Raw genomic sequence first — 19477 nt, 5'->3', positions numbered from 1 at the left:
TAAATGTGACAATATCATCGTAAAGTATGTTTTTTCAATATAGTTTTATTAGATTTTTGAAAATTTATTCGGGACGTTAGGTGTGTTGCGTTGTGTGCCCTTTGTTCAGAATGGAGAGCTTCGCGCCACTTGGCCAGTGTGCTCGCTAATTCAAGAGGGAAAAACGATGTTCTAAATCCAAACAACGACTGTTCTGGACAAAGGACCCCTTGTCCAACATTCTGATGGAAGATCACCAAAAGTAAGAAACATTTTATGATGCTATTTCATATATCTGTCGAACTGTGTACTAGTAGTTTTGCGCCCAGGTTTTGGCCACTCTCTCGCTATAACATAAGCCTTATGTCGTAATGAAGATATTTTTAGAATTCTAACACTGCGATTGCATTAAGAACTAGTGGATCTATCATTTCCTATACAACATGTATTTTTTTGTAATGTTTATGAATTGCTATTTGGTCAGAATAGGTGAGAGTCTAATAGAAATATCCGCACATTCTGGGAAATAGAAGCTACGTTAGCATAATGGATAACCACTGATTTCAGCTCTAAATATGCACATTTTCAAACAAAACATAAGTGTATGTATAACCTGATGTTATAGGACTGTCATCTGAGGAAGGTTTATGAAGGTTAGTGAAAATTAATATCTTTTGCTGGTTTATTCGCTAACGCTAACATGCCTATTGCTATCGCTAACGTGCCTTGATGAATGAATGCAGTAGTGTGGTAGTCTATTGTAGTAAGCTAATATAATGCTATATTGTGTTTTTGCTGTAAAACACTTAAAAATCTGAAATATTGGCTGGATTCACAAGATGCTTGTCTTTCATTTGCTGTACACGATGCATTTTTCAGAAATGTTTTATGATGAGTATTTAGGTATTCCACGTTGGTCTCTATAATTACTCTGGCTGCTTCGGTGCTATTTTTGACGGTAGCTGTGATGGTAGCTGCAATGTAAAACTGATTTATACCTCAAATATGCACATTTTTCGAACAAAACATAGATTTATTGTGTAACATGTTATAAGACTGTCATCTGATGAAGTTGTTTGTTGGTTAGTTTGGTTGGTTCTTGGTTAGTTAGGTTGGCTTTGTGCATGCTACCTGTGCTGTGAAAAATGTCTGTCCTTTTTTGTATTTGGTGGTGAGCTAACATAAATATACGTGCTGTTTTCGCTGTAAAACATTTTAAAAATCGGACATGTTGGCTGGATTCACAAGATGTGTACCTTTCATTTGCTGTATTGGACTTGTTAATGTGTGAAAGTTAAATATTTCTAAAAAATATATTTTGAATTTCGCGCTCTGCCTTTTCAGTGGAATGTGGGAGGAGTTCCGCTGGCGGAACGCTAGAGTCAGACAGGTTAATCATGATTATACAATGTCTTAATCAGGGTCAAAGGGTTTGTGTCAATTGCAATATAAAACTACTGACGCACATCATTGCATGGACATGGGGGGAGTTTTGCTGCTTTATAAGAGAGTGTTTCTCCACTCCAGAGACACGTATCCACTGATGCATCTTTGATGTTAACTTCTTGCAACTATAGGGGGTGCTGTTCAGCATTAGCATATTTGGGTCTCCAAATTAAACTGCCTCGTGCTAAATTCTTGATCGTACAATATGCATATTATTGTTATTATTGGATAGAAAACACCTTCTAGTTTCTATAGAAGTTGGAATTTTGTCTCTGAGTGGTACAGAACAATTTCTACAGCACTTTTCATGACAGGGTTCAGATTTCAGAAATTTTTACCTCTGATCTGGAGTCTGTTTTTAAGGCGACAGTGAATGCTATGAAGAAACCGACACTGCCTACGTCTTCCTCTGGGTGTCTGTACGTCATCACGTTTTGAATGAAATCGATGGGACATTCACAGCCATTATAAAAGACCAAAATGTATAGGGACCGCCCTTTCTCGTCGTGCGCCTGAAGCGTGAAGGCCATCGGACTTGCCTCGTTCCAAATCCAAATCTAACCAGCAATATTTCTCCGGTCATGTTTTCAGTCGTTATAGTTGTTAAAAACATCATAATGTAGTTAATTTGAACCGTTTTATAGCAATTTATATCCGTTTAGTGCGATTTTGAGGAATTTATTTGTTGTGCACTCTGAAACTTTGGACACGTTTTGGGGTGTCGGTCGTTGGTGGTGGACATTTCGAAGGACAGAGGACATCTATCGACCAAAAGACGTTTATAACATAGAAAGGATACATTGCCCAAGAATATGATGGAAGAACAGCTCAAAGTAAGCAATATTTAATATGATAAATCGTGTTTCTGTCGAAATATTTTAAACGCATATTTCGCCATTTTGTTTGGTATAGCTTCACTTGGCGAACCCTGTATTGAAAAGTAAGGATAATTTTAAAAATGTAAATCAGCGGTTGCATTAAGAACTAATTTGTCTTTCGATTCCTGTCAACCCTGTATTTTTTAGTCAAGTATATGATTAGCTTTCAATTAAACTAGATCACTCTGATAGATGACGTCAGACATATTGAGGCTTGATTTCCTAGTATTTTTATTGTGTAACCACGGTTTTGTATGGCTAAATATGCACCTTTTCGAACAAACTGTATATGTATGTTGTAAAATGATGTTACAGGAGTGTCATCTGAAGAATTCTGAGAAGGTTAGTGAAAAAATTAATATATTTTGGCGGTGATTACGTTATAGCGCTCTTTGGCTGGAATCGATGCTCTGGTAACGTTTGCACATGTGGTATGCTAACTTATCGATTTATTGTGTTTTCGCTGAAAAACGCTTAGAAAATCTGAAATATGGTCTGAAATCACAAGAACTGGGTCTTTCCATTGCTATGCTTTGTCTATTTTTATGAAATGTTTTATGATGAGTAAATTGGTCATACACGTTGCTCTATCTAGTAATTCTAGTCGATTTGTGATGGTCGGTGCAATTGTAAACTGTGATTTCTACCTGAAATATGCACTTTTTTCTAACAACACCTATCCTATACCATAAATATGTTATCAGACTGTCATCTGAAGAGGTTTTTTATAGGTTATTGGCTATCAATATCTTAGTTGAGCCGAATTGGTGATAGCACCTGAAGGAGTAAGAAACTGATGGAGTTAGAAAAGTGGTGTATTTTGCTAACGTGTTTAGCTAATAGATTTACATATTGTGTCTTCCCTGTAAAACATTTGAAAAATCTGAAACGGTGGCTTTATTCACAAGATGTGTATCTTTCATCTGGTGTCTTGGACTTGTGATTTAATGATATTTAGATGCTACTATCTACTTGTGAAGCTATGCTAGCTATGCTAATCAGTGTGTGGGGGGGGTGGGGGGTGATCCCGGACCCGGGGTAGAGGCTCGTGAAAGGTTAAACAACTGAACTTCACTCGGAATCTCGGAACCAATCAGTTTTCTTCCATCAAGATCTTCTATAGTCATCCTTAACACTGAGGACTGCATAACATTGTATGTAAGTACACAATGTCACTATATAACTAATCTTGATATATGAGCAATATTTGAAAGGTAGATTGTTATTTTGACCAACTAATTAACAAAACATTTCATGCAACAAATGTTTTCTAAATTCTGAAACAGCTGCTTAATATTTGATTTAAAATAAAATATTTTAAGAACAAATTCTTAATTTCAATGATGGCCTAGGAACAGTGGGTTAACTTCTTGCGACTACAGGGGGTGCTGTTTTCTCATTAGCATAATTGCATTACAGATTAAACGGCTTCCTACTAAATTCTTGCTCGTACAATATGCATATTATTACTATTATTGGATAGAAAACAGTCTCCAGTTTCTATAGGCGTTGGAATTTTGTCTCTGAGTGGAACAGAACAAATTCTAGAGCAATTTCCCTGACATGGAGTCAGATTTCACACATTTTGGCCCCTGATCTGGAGTCAGTTTAAAGGCCACTGTTATTGCTATGAGGATACGGACACTGCTTACGTCTTCCCCTGGATGTCAGTACGTGATGACGCTTTGAATGGTATCGATTGCGCAATCAGGGGCTGCATAAAAGAGCAAATACCGGAAGTAGCATCCCTTTGCTGCCTGCCTCTTGCGCACGGAGGACGTCGGACTCGCCTCCTTCCAAGCGTTTGTTTAGCCAGTAATATTTCTCCGGTCATGTTTTTACTCGTTAGAGGTGTTAAAAACATCATAAGGTAGTTAATTTAAACCGTTTTATAGCAATTTATATCCGTTTAGTGCGATTTTGACCCATTTATTTCTGACGCACTTTGAACAGCTGGGCACGTTTCCAGTTCATGCCGAACGCAGTGGGCATTTCCACATGGCAAGAGGACAGCTTTCGACCAAAAGACGATTAGACCCAAGAAAGGATTCTTTGCCCAAGATTCTGATGGAAGAACGGCTCACAGTAAGAACAATTTATGATGATAAATCGTGTTTCTGTCGATAAATGTTAAACGTTTATGTCGCCATCTTGTTTGCTATAGCTTCGCTTGGCGCAACCTGTATTGAAAAGTAAGGATAATTAAAAAAATGTAAATCAGCGATTGCATTAAGAACTAATTTGTCTTTCGATTCCTGTCAACCCTGTATTTTTTAGTCAAGTATATGATTAGCTTTCAATTAAACTAGATCACTCTGATAGATGACGTCAGACATATTGAGGCTTGATTTCCTAGTATTTTTATTGTGTAACCACGGTTTTGTATGGCTAAATATGCACCTTTTCGAACAAACTGTATATGTATGTTGTAAAATGATGTTACAGGAGTGTCATCGGAAGAATTCTGAGAAGGTTAGTGAAAAAATTAATATATTTTGGCGGTGATTACGTTATAGCGCTCTTTGGCTGGAATCGATGCTCTGGTAACGTTTGCACATGTGGTATGCTAACTTATCGATTTATTGTGTTTTCGCTGAAAAACGCTTAGAAAATCTGAAATATGGTCTGAAATCACAAGAACTGGGTCTTTCCATTGCTATGCTTTGTCTATTTTTATGAAATGTTTTATGATGAGTAAATTGGTCATACACGTTGCTCTATCTAGTAATTCTAGTCGATTTGTGATGGTCGGTGCAATTGTAAACTGTGATTTCTACCTGAAATATGCACTTTTTTCTAACAACACCTATCCTATACCATAAATATGTTATCAGACTGTCATCTGAAGAGGTTTTTTATAGGTTATTGGCTATCAATATCTTAGTTGAGCCGAATTGGTGATAGCACCTGAAGGAGTAAGAAACTGATGGAGTTAGAAAAGTGGTGTATTTTGCTAACGTGTTTAGCTAATAGATTTACATATTGTGTCTTCCCTGTAAAACATTTTAAAAATCTGAAATGGTGGCTTTATTCACAAGATCTGTATCTTTCATCTGGTGTCTTGGACTTGTGATTTAATGATATTTAGATGCTACTATCTACTTGTGAAGCTATGCTAGCTATGCTAATCAGTGTGTGGGGGGGGTGGGGGGTGATGCCGGACCCGGGGTAGAGGCTCGTGAAAGGTTAACTGCCTTGTTCAGGGGCAGAATAAAATATTTGTCAGCTCAGGGATTAGAACTTGCAACCATTCAGGTATTAGTCCAAAGCTCTAACCACTAGGCTATGCTGCCAGGCCTAATCATTTATAAAGTCTAGCTGAACAAGCATGGTATGGTTTTGTTGTCCCCCACGATGAAACTACGGAACTGTCTCTGTCTGTCCGTTGGTATGTTTGTTTTGTGCGTTAGTTAAACAAGATATCTGAGAGCACTGGGCTGATTTTGACAAAACTTGGGTGAATGATTCATCTTGCCATAGAGATCCAACATTTATAAAATTACACTGATTGGCCCAAGGTGGGAGCTATGGCAATTAACTGCAATTTGTTAGTTACACACAATATCTCAATTCAATAAAATGTTATTTGTCACATGCGCTGAATACAATATTTCACCTTACAGTGACGAGGCCTTAAACAACAATGCCGTTGTAAGAAAAAAATACCTACAAAATGTTTAAAAAAAAGTAATAGATAAGAATAACAAATAATAGCAGCAGCATAATGTAAAAACAAACAAAATAGCTTGGTTGGTTGAGAGACGATAAGACGAAAGCCCTCCCCTCCGGCGCCATCGTGAAATAAATAGTGGTTACTGCATCATTCGTGGGGGACGACATGTTAACTGTGGCCTTGTTTTCACATGGTTGACTTCAGCCTCCTATTGTTCTGTTTTGAATTCAAAAGTATGATGTTAGTATGATGTTTAATCTGAGGTGAGTAGACTGTTGAGTGTAGTGTTTTACATCAAGCTGTCTCTTCATCTTGAATACACTGATTGACACATCTAGCATTGGGTACTGAAATGTTTAATGTAGGTGACTGGTGCTATCTCGGGCAAAAAACAGGCTTTTATCAGTCACTTTACCAACTTCATTATCCTTAATTTAAATTGAATGCATAAACAGGCATGTTACCAACAAACAAACATTTATCTGGCTCCAACTTCTGCTCCTCTTGTGCAGCGATAGATCCTTTCTGTGCCTTCTGCCTGCAGACATAACTGTTAATAAATCCCAAATAATGAAGGTGATATAATTCATCATGTATATTTATCTGTTTAAATCAAATTATTTGTGCACATTAGGTAACTCCCTACTAGGGACATGATTGGCTGGAACGATTTTTCAGAGTGATTGCAGAGTGAAGGGCAGTCAAAGAAGCTGGATCTACTCTCAGAATATTTTACATACTGATAGCTGACGATGTGTGATGACAATTTCACCAAATTTAAAAATAAATCTGACCTAATGCAGCTTTAAAATGGAAGCTTACTTGAATTAAATTATAGAACCTATTTCTATCTTTGAATCTGAGGCCTGCATACGTGTTGTATGTTAGTAAAAACAAATCTTAACAACTCATCTTGCTAAGTGAAAAAATGTTGAACTAATGTTGATTTGACTACTAATAAACTGCACATTTCATGGAACAAATGCTTCCTAAATGATGAAACAGTTGACTTACTGGTCATTATTATTATTAACCATTTGAAATCGAGGTAAAGTTTGGATCTACATTCAGTAATGACGTTTGAATGATTCAGGTTTTAGGTGTTACTTGACTAAATCTGATGGTTAGTTTTAATTGGACAGACACTTGATAAAGTTAACAGACCCTGTTCTATATTAGACATTGTCATAATATATTAATACATACCTGTGAATACTGTAGCCTGTCTGAAAGAATATTGTACTATATTATAATATATTAATACATACCTGTCTGAAAGAATATTGGACTATATTATAATATATTAATGCATAACTGTAAATACGAAAGCCTGTCTTAAAGAATATTGTACTATATTATAATATATTAATACATACCTGTGAATACTAAAGCCTGTCTGAAAGAATATTGTTCTATATTATAATATATTAATGCATACCTGTGAATACTGCAGCCTGTCACGCCCTGGCCTTAGTATTCTTTGTTTTCTTTATTATTTTAGTTAGGTCAGGGTGACATGGGGAATGTATGTGTTTTTGGATTGTCTAGGGGTTTGTAGGTTAAATGGGTCAGAGTCTTGTCTAGGGGTTTTGTATGTCTATGGCTGCCTAGATTGGTTCTCAATTAGAGGCAGCTGTGGTTCATTGTCTCTGATTGAGAGCCATATTTAAGGCAGCCATAGGCATTGGGTTTTGTGGGTAATTGTCTATGTAGAACGTTTGTAGCTTTAGTATTGCACTTACGTTTGTAGCTTCACGGTCGTTTGTTGTTTTGTTTTGTTATAAGTGTTCGTTTCGTGTTTCACTCGTCTCAAATAAAAGAGATGTATTTTTCACACGCTGCGCCTTGGTCCACTCATTATCCTCAAGACGATCGTGACACAGCCTGTCTTAGAATATTGTTCTATATTATAATACATGAGTACATACCTGTGAATAGTGCAGCCTCTGTCCTAAAGAATATTGGACTATATTAATTCATGTCAATCTTTATTCTTTCAGATATTACAAAGCAGCAACTTTTGTTGGAAAGGTGAGTTCCAGCACCATAAACACCTCATATTCTGATGTAGCATCTATTACATTCATACTCATCATCATAGGGCAGGGTATCATATACTGATGTAGCATCTATAAAATGTGCACTCATCATTATTCATGAGTATTCGTAATTATAGCAACATATTAAATAATTGTATAAGTGCATAGAGACGTGCTCACTTACATAACAATATGTTTACATCATCATTACATATGTCACCAAGTTGATCAGGAAGAAACAGCAGGAGGTAGAGTGGGGAGGTGCTGGGAGTAGGAGAGGGACTCCATGGTGTTGATCAGGAGGAAACAGCAGGAGGTAGAATGGGGAGGTGCTGGGAGTAGGAGAGGGACTCCATGGTGTTGATCAGGAAGAAACAGCAGGAGGTAGAGTGGGGAGGTGCTGGGAGTAGGAGAGGGACTCCATGGTGTTGATCAGGAGGAAACAGCAGGAGGTAGAATGGGGAGGTGCTGGGAGTAGGAGAGGGACTCCATGGTGTTGATCAGGAAGAAACAGCAGGAGGTAGAGTGGGGAGGTGCTGGGAGTAGGAGAGGGACTCCATGGTGTTGATCAGGAAGAAACAGCAGGAGGTAGAGTGGGGAGGTGCTGGGAGTAGGAGAGGGACTCCATGGTGTTGATCAGGAAGAAACAGCAGGAGGTAGAGTGGGGAGGTGCTGGGAGTAGGAGAGGGACTCCATGGTGTTGATCAGGAAGAAACAGCAGGAGGTAGAGTGGGGAGGTGCTGGGAGTAGGAGAGGGACTCCATGGTGTTGATCAGGAGGAAACAGCAGGAGGTAGAATGGGGAGGTGCTGGGAGTAGGAGAGGGACTCCATGGTGTTGATCAGGAAGAAACAGCAGGAGGTAGAGTGGGGAGGTGCTGGGAGTAGGAGAGGGACTCCATGGTGTTGATCAGGAAGAAACAGCAGGAGTTAGAGTGGGGAGGTGCTGGGAGTAGGAGAGGGACTCCATGGTGACTCGGAGGTCCCTAGCTGAGGAGGAAGGAATGGGTGTGATAGATTCCAGACGAATAGAGATGGAACGATCAGAGGAGGGCAAGGAGGAGTTAGGAGCAATAACAGAACACGTCATTCTCAGTGACCTGAGGATTGTGCAGCGATTTGGTCATCCTAGACCAGAGGTACCGTCCTGTATTTTTTCATTCCAATCTATTCCACCTGATTCCAATAATTAACTGGATGATAAACTGAATCAGGTTAGTTACAACTGGGGCTGGAGTGAAAACCAACAGGAGGGTAGCTCTCCAGGAACATGGTTAGAGAGCCCTGCCCTAGACTGATGTGTTGCTTGACCTCTAGTTCCTACCATGAGTCATTATATCCCTTGGTTATTGTTTGATCCTTTCATCTTGTTCCTTAATGTTCTTTTGGTGCTTTGAATGTCTGAATCAGATCTCCTTTGAGTTGGGAGGTTTTTAAAATGTATCTGTACAAATTTGTATTTCAGGTTACATGACGCACACACACACTCAACATGGCAACCACACTGCATTTGATCGGTGGTCAAGGAAGCAGTTCATTTAATTTCCATGGCATGGACAACGGTGCCACCCTCAAGAAGATTGGAGTGGCGGTGGAAGGCTCGCAGGTCAAAGCTGTGCGGGCGGAGCTGACCGACGGGAAAGTGGCGACTTTTGGAGATGAGAACACTTTCAATGAGTTTGAGTTCAACCTCGGCGAGCGCATCACAAAGCTGTCGCTGTGGGATAACGGCGCCGGCACATTTCTGGGTGCCATCAAGTTCACGACGAGTGAAAACCGTCAGTTCTTTGAAAAAACGACCAGCTGGCCACTGATTACTGAGTACACCGTAGATGTGGGGTCTGGAATCTGCCTGGTGCTGGAGGGCAGGTCTGGCTTGGCCGTTGAACGTATGGGCTTCCTCTTCATCAACCCCATCAAGTCGTCCGTGCTGACCAACATGGAGTATGCCAACCTGTCCCTCTTCAAACCCCAGGTAAGCTCTTTTATAGATGTGTGTAGACGGCTCAGGAAAACTCTACCGATGCTCTAACATTAACCAGACCCAGAGAGCTGGAGGTGGAGAGAGACATATCTGCACGCTGGACTGTGGGGAGACAACTTCAACAATATAAAAAGCAAGAGCAGGAGAAGAACAGAGCACTAGAGGAGAGGATCAGACTGCTGGAGGAGAGGGTGAGGGGGATGGTGTGTGACAGAGATCAACCCACTAGAGAGGTGGCCACCCCCGCAGAGAAGCCAGCAGAACAGTCCACCTCAGCTCCCGACAAAAGTCTCGACACCACAGCAGAACAGTCCACACCAGACCCTGACCATAGCGTCGACATCACAGCAAAACAGACAAATGAAGAACCCCAAGCCCAGGGGATCTCATCCCCTCTGAGCACCCCCATGTCAGCCACCCTGCCAGGCCTCCTGACAACCCCCCCCACACCCACTGAGGACATACACAAGACACAGATTGGACTCCTTATAGACTCAAATGGGAAATATATACAAGAAAAAAAACTTTTTCCCAAACAGGTGTCCAAACACCCAGCGCGCCCTAGACCTTCTGTTTGAGGACCAACTAGGATCACCTAGCCACATAATAATACACACAGGCACAAACGACCTGAGAACACAGCAGGAAAGGGTGGCCACAGCACTGAAGGGAGTGATTGAAAATGCTTCTTCTTCTTTCCCCAATGCACAAGTGGTTATCTCCATCCTGCTACCACGAAAAGACTTCCACCCTGCTACCAAACAGCGGGTAACCGCAAGTATTTCCTGTCACTGTGCCTCAAAACCAAATGTTTTCCTGACCCACCACTCCACCCTGGACTTGAACAGCCTCTATGACCAGGTCCACCTATACAAGGCAGCAGTGCCCACCTTCGCACGGACTCTAAAGGACATGGCTCTCAAACGCAGCCCCAACACTTCACACAGGAGCAACAGATTAATTGACACCCTGCCCAGACCAGCGAGACACTCTCCCAGACCTGTGGGATCCCCCCTGGACCTACACATAGAGGACCCACACCGAGAGGACCTACATCCAGACCACAACACCACCAGCCACATACACACCCCCACCCCAACCAATCAACTCACCCCCAAGTCAACCATGCCCACACCCCATTTAGGCCCCCTCAGATGAGACCTATGCCACTCCTGCCCACCCCATGCACCCCACCCCCGTAAAGAGGGCCTCAACATGGAAGTCACACATACGCCCAGGCCGTGAGTAGGAAAACAGGCCCAACACCCACTCTTACACTAGCCCAAGCCAATGGCATATACCAGATGCACAGCAGGCTCTACTCACACTTACTAGCCTGAGGCCAAAACACACGACCAACAACATTGCTATCTCATCCTGGAATATCCAAGGCCGGAGGTCATCTGCCTTTGGCCTAAAGAGCAGGAACCTGGACTTCATCAAAGAAATCGGAAATACAGACATTGTCATCCTTCAAGAAACCTGCTATAGTGGAGACAGACCCACTGGTTGCCCTCTAGGTGACAGAGAGCTGGTAGTCCCATCCATCAAACTACCAGGTGTGAAACAGGGAAGGGACTCAGGGGGTATGCTAATTTGGTGTAGAGCAGACCTAACTCACTCCAATATTTGGAACCAAGGACTGATCACCCCAATCCACAAAAGTGGAGACAAACGTGACTCCAATAACTACCGTGGGATATGCGTCAACAGCAACCTTGGGAAAATACTCTGCATTATCATTGACAGCAGACTCGTACATTTCCTCAGTGAAAACAATGTACTGAGTAAATGTCAAATTGGCTTTTTACCAAATTATCATATGGCAGACCACATATTCACCCTGCACACCCTAATTGACAAACACACAAACAGACAAAGGCAAAACTGTCGCATGCATTGTTGATTTCAAAAAAGCCTTCGACCCAATTTGGCATGAGGGTCTGCTATACAAATTGATGGAAAGTGGTTTTGGGGGAAAAACATACGACATGATAAAATCCATGTACACAAACAACAAGTGCACGGTTAAAATAGGCAAAAAACACACACATTTCCTCCCACAGGGCCGTGGGATGAGACAGGGATGCAGCTTAAGCCCCACCCTCTTCAACATATATATCAACGAATTGGCAAGGGCACTAGAAAAGTCTGCAGCACCCGGCCTCACCCTACTAGAATCTGAAGTCAAATGTCTACTGTTTGCTGATGATCTGGTGCTTCTGTCACCAACCAAGGAGGGCCTACAGCAGCACCTAAATCTTCTGCACAGATTCTGCCAGACCTGAGTCCTGACAGTAAATCTCAGTAAGACAAAAATAATGTTATTCCAAAAAAGGTTCAGTCGCCAGGACCACAAATACCAATTCCATCTAGACACCATTACTCTAGAACACATAAAAAATTATACATACCTTGGCCTAAACATCAGCGCCAAAGGTAACTTCTACAAAGCTGTGAACGATCTGAGAGACAAGGCAAGAAGGGCATTCTATGAAATCAAAAGGAACATAAAAATTGACATACCAATTAGGATCTGGCTAAAAATACTTGAATCAGTTATAGAACACATTGCCCTTTAACTTCTACTTGGTACTCATCCCGGATCCGGGAGCATCCTCATCAGTAAAAAGCTGACTAGCATAGCGCCACAAGTAAATACTAGCATATAAATATAATGAAATCACAAGTCCAAGACACCAAATGAAAGATACACATCTTGTGAATCCAGCCATCATTTCCGATTTTTAAAATGTTTTACAGCGAAAACACAATATGTATTTCTATTAGCTAACCACAATAGCAAAAGACTCAACCGCATATTTTCACAATTTTTTTACCGCATAGGTAGCTATCACAAAACCGACCAAATAGAGATATAATTAGTCACTAACCAAGAAACAACTTCATCAGATGACAGTCTTATAACATGTTATACAATAAATCTATGTTTTGTTCGAAAATGTGCATATTTGAGGTATAAAATCATAGTTTTACATTGCAGCTACAATCACCAATAGCACCGAAGCAGCAAGAATAATTACAGAGAGCAACGTGAAATACCTAAATACTCATCATAAAACATTTATGAAAAATACATGGTGTCCAGCCAATATTTCAGATTTTTTAAGTGTTTTACAGCGAAAACACAATATAGCATTATATTAGCTTACCACAATAGCCAAACACACAACCGCATTCATTCACCGCAAAGGTAGCGATCGCAAAAAAACAGCAAAAGATATAAAATTATTCACTAACCTTGACCAACTTCATCAGATGACAGTCCTATAACATCAGGTTATACAGTACACTTATGTTTTGTTCGAAAATGTGCATATTTTGAGCTGAAAACCGTGGTTATACATTGTGAAAATGTAGCAACTTTTTCCCAGAATCTCCGGATATATTTCTGACACTCACCTAATCTGACCAATCAACTCATCATAAACTTTACTAAAAAATACATGTTGGACAGCAAATGAAAGATACACTAGTTCTTAACCTGTTTGGGGTGCAGCCCGACACCGGTACACTTATGACAACATCCAGCTCAAGTGCAGGGCGCGAAATTCAAAAGATATTTTTTTTTAATATTTAACTTTCACACATTAACAAGTCCAATACAGCATATGAAAGGTACACATCTTGTGAATCAAGCCAACATGTCCGATTTTTAAAATGTTTTACAGGGAAGACACAATATGTAAATCTATTAGCTAACCACGTTAGCAAAAGACACCACTTTTCTTACTCCATCAGTTTTTTACTCCATCAGTAGCTATCACAAATTCGACCAAATAAAGATATAAATAGCCACTAACCAAGAAACAACTTCATCAGATGACAGTCTGATAACATATTTATTGTATAGCATATGTTTTGTTAGAAAAATGTGCATATTTCAGGTATAAATCATAGTTTACATTGCAGCTACAGTCAGAAATTGCACCGAAAGCAGACAGAACAATTACAGACACCAACGCCAAATAACTAAATACTCATCATAAAACATTTCTGAAAAATACATAGTGTACAGCAATTGAAAGACAGGCATCTTGTGATTCCAGACAATATTTCCAATTTATCAAGTGTTTTACAGCGAAAACACAATATAGCGTTATATTAGCGTAGCCACAATAGCCAGAAACACTTGGGCGCCGACGACCAGTTCACATGCACGACAGATATTAGAAATAGCATCATAAAATGTTTCTTACTTTTGGTGATCTTCCGTCAGAATGTTGGACAAGGTGTCCTTTGTCCAGAACAGTCGTTGTTTGGACGTGGAACGGCAAATTTCCCTCTTGATTTAGCATGGGCACTTGCCAAGTGGCACGGATCTCTCTAACGTCAACAAAGTCAGAGAACGGAACACGGCAAAACTCCCGAAAAAATTTCAATAATCTGATTAAACTATATTGAAAAAACATACTTTACGATGATATGGTCACATGTATCAAATAAAATCTAAACCGGAGATGTTAGTCGTCCATAACGACAGCTAAACAGAAGGCAAATCCATGTCCTCTTTCGCGCGCTCCAGAAACAGGAAATGGACGGTCACGTCATACAAAGAGCTTTAATTCCACCTCAGACCAAGATAAACACGAAATTTCTTCTCTCACCGCCTCTTGACAACCAGGGGAAGGTGTATGAAGTGTACGTAGACTCTTACGTATCATGCCCATGTATAGGCAGGAAGTTGAACAGAGCATCGATTTCTGACATTCCACTTCCTGGTCAGGAAATGTGCTGCAGAATGAGTTCTGTTTCACTCAGAGAAATAATTCAAACGGTTTTAGAAACTAGAGAGTGTTTTCTATCCAATAGTAATAATAATATGCATATTGTACGAGCAAGAATTGAGTACGAGGCCGTTTGAAATGGGCACGATTTAACTGGCTACTCAATACTGCCCCTTGCAGCCATAAGAAGTTAATGCAATCGCCGTGTTAGATTTTTTAAAATAACTTTACCATAACAAACAGCTTACGTTATAGCGAGACAGCGCCCGCAATAAGGACGGAAAATAGAACTAAACATTTTCCACAGAAATACGAAATAACATCATAAATGGTTCCTACTTTTGCTGAGCTTCCATCAGAATCTTGTACAAGGAGTCCTTGGTCCAGAATAATCGTTGTTTCGTTTTAGAATGTCCTCTTCTCCTGTCGAATTAGCAACCATAGCTAGCCATGTGGCGCAAACGTGCCCAACTTCACCTCACGCAAAGAAAAGAAAAAAAGAAAATTCCAAAACTCGCAATTAACGTTCAATAAACTGATACAACTCGGTTGAAAAAAACTACTTTATAATGTTTTTATCACATCTATCAAATAAAATCAGAGACGGAGATATCTACCGTGTATACCGAAAGCTTTTCAGAAGCCAATGCTGATGTCCTTCCCGCGCCTTCGAAGACAATTAAATAGTGGTCATGTCATTCCAAGAGCTCTTGTTCGACCTCAGATCAAGCTAGACAGCCCATTCCACCTCCCACTGCCTGTTGACATCTAGTGGAAGGCGTATGAAGTGCATGTATATCCATAGATTTCAAGCAAATTAATAGGAAGGCCCTGGAACAGAGACTCGATTTCAGATTTTTCACTTCCTGTCAGGAAGTTTGCTGCAAAATGAGTTCTGTTTTACTCACAGATATAATTCAAACGGTTTTAGAAACTATCTATTCTATCTATTTACAAAGTGAAAACAGCGCCCCCCTATTGAGAAAAGGTTTTAAGGTTGTGAGGTCTGGGGTCCGCTCACTATCCAAGAATTCACAAAATGGGACAAACACCAAAATGAGACTCTGCATTCAGAATTCTGCAAAAATATCCTCCGTGTACAACGTAAAAGATCAAATAATGCACGCAGAGCAGAATTAGGCCGATACCCGCTAATTATCAAAATCCAGATAAGAGCTGTTAAGTTCTACAACCACCTAAAAGGAAGCGATTCCCAAACCTTCCATAACAAAGCCATCACCTACAGAGAGATGAACCTGGAGAAGAGTCCTCTAAGCAAGCTGGTCCTGGGGCTCTGTTCACAAACACAAACACACCCCACAGAGCCCCAGGACAGCAACACAATTAGACCCAACCAAATCATGAGAAAACAAAAAGATAATTACTTGACACATTGGAAAGAATTAACAAAAAAAACTGAACAAACTAGAATGCTATTTGGCCCTAAACAGAGAGTACACAGTGACAGAATACCTGACCACTGTGACTGACCAAAACTTAAGGAAAGCTTTGACTATCTACAGACTCAGTGAGCATAGCCTTGCTATTGAGAAAGGTCGACGTAGGCAGACCTGGCTCTCAAGAGAAGACAGGCTATGTGCACACTGCCCACAAGATGAGGTGGAAACTGAGCTGCACTTCCTAACCTCCTGCCAAATGTATGACCATATTAGAGACACATACTGTATTTCCCTCAGATTACACAGATACACAAAGAATTTGAAAACAAACCCGATTTTGATACACTCCCATATCTACTGAGTGAAATATCACAGTGTACCATCACAGCAGCACGATTTGTTACCTGTTGCCACAAGAAAAGGGCAACCAGTGAAAAACAAACACCATTGTAAATACAACCCTTATTTATGTTTATTTATTTTCCCTTTTGTACTTAACCATTTGCACGTCGTTACAACACTGTATATATACATAATATGACATTTGAAATGTCTTTATTCTTTTGGAACTTATGTTCATTTTTCTTGTTTATTTCACTTTTGTATATTATCTACTTCACTTGCTTTGGCAATGTTAACATATGTTTCAGAGAGAGAGAGAGAGAGAGAGAGAGAGAGAGAGAGAGAGAGAGAGAGAGAGAGAGAGAGAGAGAGAGAGAGAGAGAGAGAGAGAGAGAGAGAGAGAGAGAGAGAGAGAGAGAGAGAGAGAGAGAGAGAGAGAGAGAGAGAGAGAGAGAGAGAGAGAGAGAGAGAGAGAGAGAGAGAGAGAGAGAGAGAGAGAGTGAGAGAGTGTACAACAGTACAACAGCGGTTAAGAAAAATACTAAAATAATGATTTTCCAGAGAAGATCCAGATCTCAGGGAATTAGACCAAAGTTCTCAATTGGTACAAAATATATAGAGTACTGCACACACTACAATTACTTAGGTTTAAAAATAAGCTCAACTGGACACCTTAATTAGGCAGTGAATGAACTGAGAGAGAAAGCACGCAGGGCATTCTACGCAATTAAAAAGCAAATTCAAATTGAAATACCTATTAAAATTTGTCTAAAACTAATTGAATATGTCATTGAACCAATTGCACTTTATGGCAGCGAGGTGTGGGGTCCACTTGCAAAACAAGATTTCATCAAATGGGACAAACATCCCATTGAAACCCTGCATGTAGAGTTCTGTAAGATTCTCCTACATGTCCAGAGGAAAACTACAAACAATGCATGCAGGGCAGAATTAGGCAAATATCCACTAATAATAAAAACTCAAAAAAGAGCAATTAAGTTTTGGAAACATCTAAAATACAGTGACCCCCTCTCATATCACTACCAAGCCCTGCAATACCAAGAGCTGAGCAAAGAAAAGAGTCCCCTCATCCAGCTGGTCCTGGGGCTGAGTTCACAAACCTGTTCTACTAACACACTGAAGCCTCAGGACCAGAACATCCAATCAATCAGAATAAACCAAATTACAACACAGTCAAAACAAAACTACATTGCTTATTGGGAAACACAAGCACAAGCACAGAGCAAAATGCAGTGCTATCTGGCCCTAAATCGACAGTACACCGTGGCTAACTATTTGACTATGGTTACTGATCAAAACCTTAGAAAAACCTTGACAAAGTACAGGCTCAGTGAACACAGCCTTGCCATTGAGAAGGGTAGACACAGGAAAACCTGGCTCCCTGTAGAGGAAAGGCTGTGCAACCACTGCACAACAGCAGAACCTGAGACGGAGCTGCATTTCCTGACAAAATGTCAAAAATATAAAACAATTAGAGAGTGTCATTTCCCCAAATTTGAAACTCTTATTCAAGGTTTCAAAGACCTCTCTGATGAGGATAGGCTACCAGTCCTGTTGGGGGAGGACGCAGAGAGCTGTGGGTTGGCAGCGCACTACATTGCTGCCTGCCATAAGTTGAGGGACAGTGTCTGACAGACCAATCAACCTGCACATGTCCTCTACTGTATGCTTATTGTTATTGTTGAATGTGTGGTTATTTTGACCCTTGGTTATTGTTGTTACTGTTGTCCCGTTGACCATTTTGATTCTCATTTTTATATTGTAAATAAGCTTTGGCAATATGTACATTGTTACGTCATGCCAATAAAGCAAATTGAATTGAATTGAATTGAATTGAATTGAGAGAGAGAGAGAGAGAGAGAGAGAGAGAGAGAGAGAGAGAGAGAGAGAGAGAGAGAGAGAGAGAGAGAGAGAGAGAGAGAGAGAGAGAGAGAGAGAGAGAGAGAGAGAGAGAGAGAGAGAGAGAGAGAGAGAGAGAGAGAGAGAGAGAGAGAGAGAGAGAGAGAGAGAGAGAGAGAGAGAGAGAGAGAGAGAGAGAGAGAGAGAGAGAGACAGAGACAGAGACAGAGAGAGAGAGAGAGAGAGAGAGAGAGAGACAGAGACAGAGACAGAGACAGAGACAGAGAGAGAGAGAGAGACAGAGACAGAGACAGAGACAGAGACAGAGACAGAGACAGAGACAGAGACAGAATCAGCAAAAATGGGTGGTAGTCATACCTGTGACCAAAATGATCCACTCTGGGAGACTGGGACGTCGGCAAAATAACTCCTAGCTAGTTCCTCATTGCCTGTTCTAACTCGTCAAGCTGAGGCTACAGTCAGAGTAGAGGGTCACTGGGTAATTTAACACAACGTGGCATAGGAAGAATTACAACAGATAGGATGGTTGTAATGCAGACGGTTGGGGCTGGTGATGACAGACTAGATCTTATTTTCAGAGCCATCTGTTTCATGTAGTGTCTCATCCCTGTCAATATTAGTTAGCTTACCACCGAGATGGAGGGAAGAGAGGGAGAGCGATGGAGAAGTTTAGCTACCTACCCACAGTTTTCGGCTGTCTACACTTCTCACTGATACTAGAAAAACATTTAGTAACCCGGCTAACACAGTGGGCTACTCTACCCATACATTTTCCGTGGAATGTTCTTTCCCTGCAATGGTTACTGTAGGTCTGATACTATTCAACACCCCCCAAAAAACATGGATGGATGTTGTTCATAAGTACTGTTAATCAATAACTTTTGTCAGCCTTCAATTCTCATGGTGAAGTCACTTTTATGCTCATACTCACTTGTTGAGTTGTGCGAGTGAGTGGCTTCCATGGCTAGCAGTGAACTCTCCATGGCTAGCCACTCCCCAGACCGCCATGGTTTGGTGGGTCATTCACCCCGACCTCCCCCATTTCAATCTCTCCCTCCAGACTCTCTTCCCCCTGTGCTTTCAATAGCTACCTGTGTCACCAGATTGAT

General features: G+C 40.7%; 2 protein-coding genes across 5 annotated transcripts in view; one reads left to right on the top strand and one right to left on the bottom strand.

The window, feature by feature from the left end:
- LOC139543075 (aerolysin-like protein) overlaps positions 1-19477 on the bottom strand; it is a 126176-nt gene that overhangs the window by 30544 nt on the left and 76155 nt on the right. The window lies entirely within an intron of this gene.
- Positions 1394-18331, top strand: LOC139543067 (aerolysin-like protein). 4 transcript variants are annotated; one of them, XM_071349199.1, is made up of 4 exons: positions 1394-1535; positions 3359-3457; positions 7977-8007; positions 9479-18331. In XM_071349199.1, exon 4 carries the CDS (start codon positions 9506-9508, stop codon positions 10043-10045), a length of 540 nt encoding a protein of 179 aa, XP_071205300.1. In that variant the 5' UTR covers positions 1394-1535; positions 3359-3457; positions 7977-8007; positions 9479-9505; the 3' UTR covers positions 10046-18331. The 4 variants fall into 4 exon arrangements, with proteins under 4 accessions (XP_071205300.1, XP_071205301.1, XP_071205302.1 ...); XM_071349198.1 differs by having other exon boundaries at positions 1395-1535; positions 3359-3461; XM_071349200.1 differs by lacking the exon at positions 7977-8007.

This window comes from Salvelinus alpinus, chromosome 17 (genome assembly GCF_045679555.1).
Source record: "Salvelinus alpinus chromosome 17, SLU_Salpinus.1, whole genome shotgun sequence".
In the NCBI taxonomy this organism is placed as follows: Eukaryota; Metazoa; Chordata; class Actinopteri; order Salmoniformes; family Salmonidae; genus Salvelinus; species Salvelinus alpinus.
This window is presented reverse-complemented; position numbering and strand designations above follow the sequence as displayed.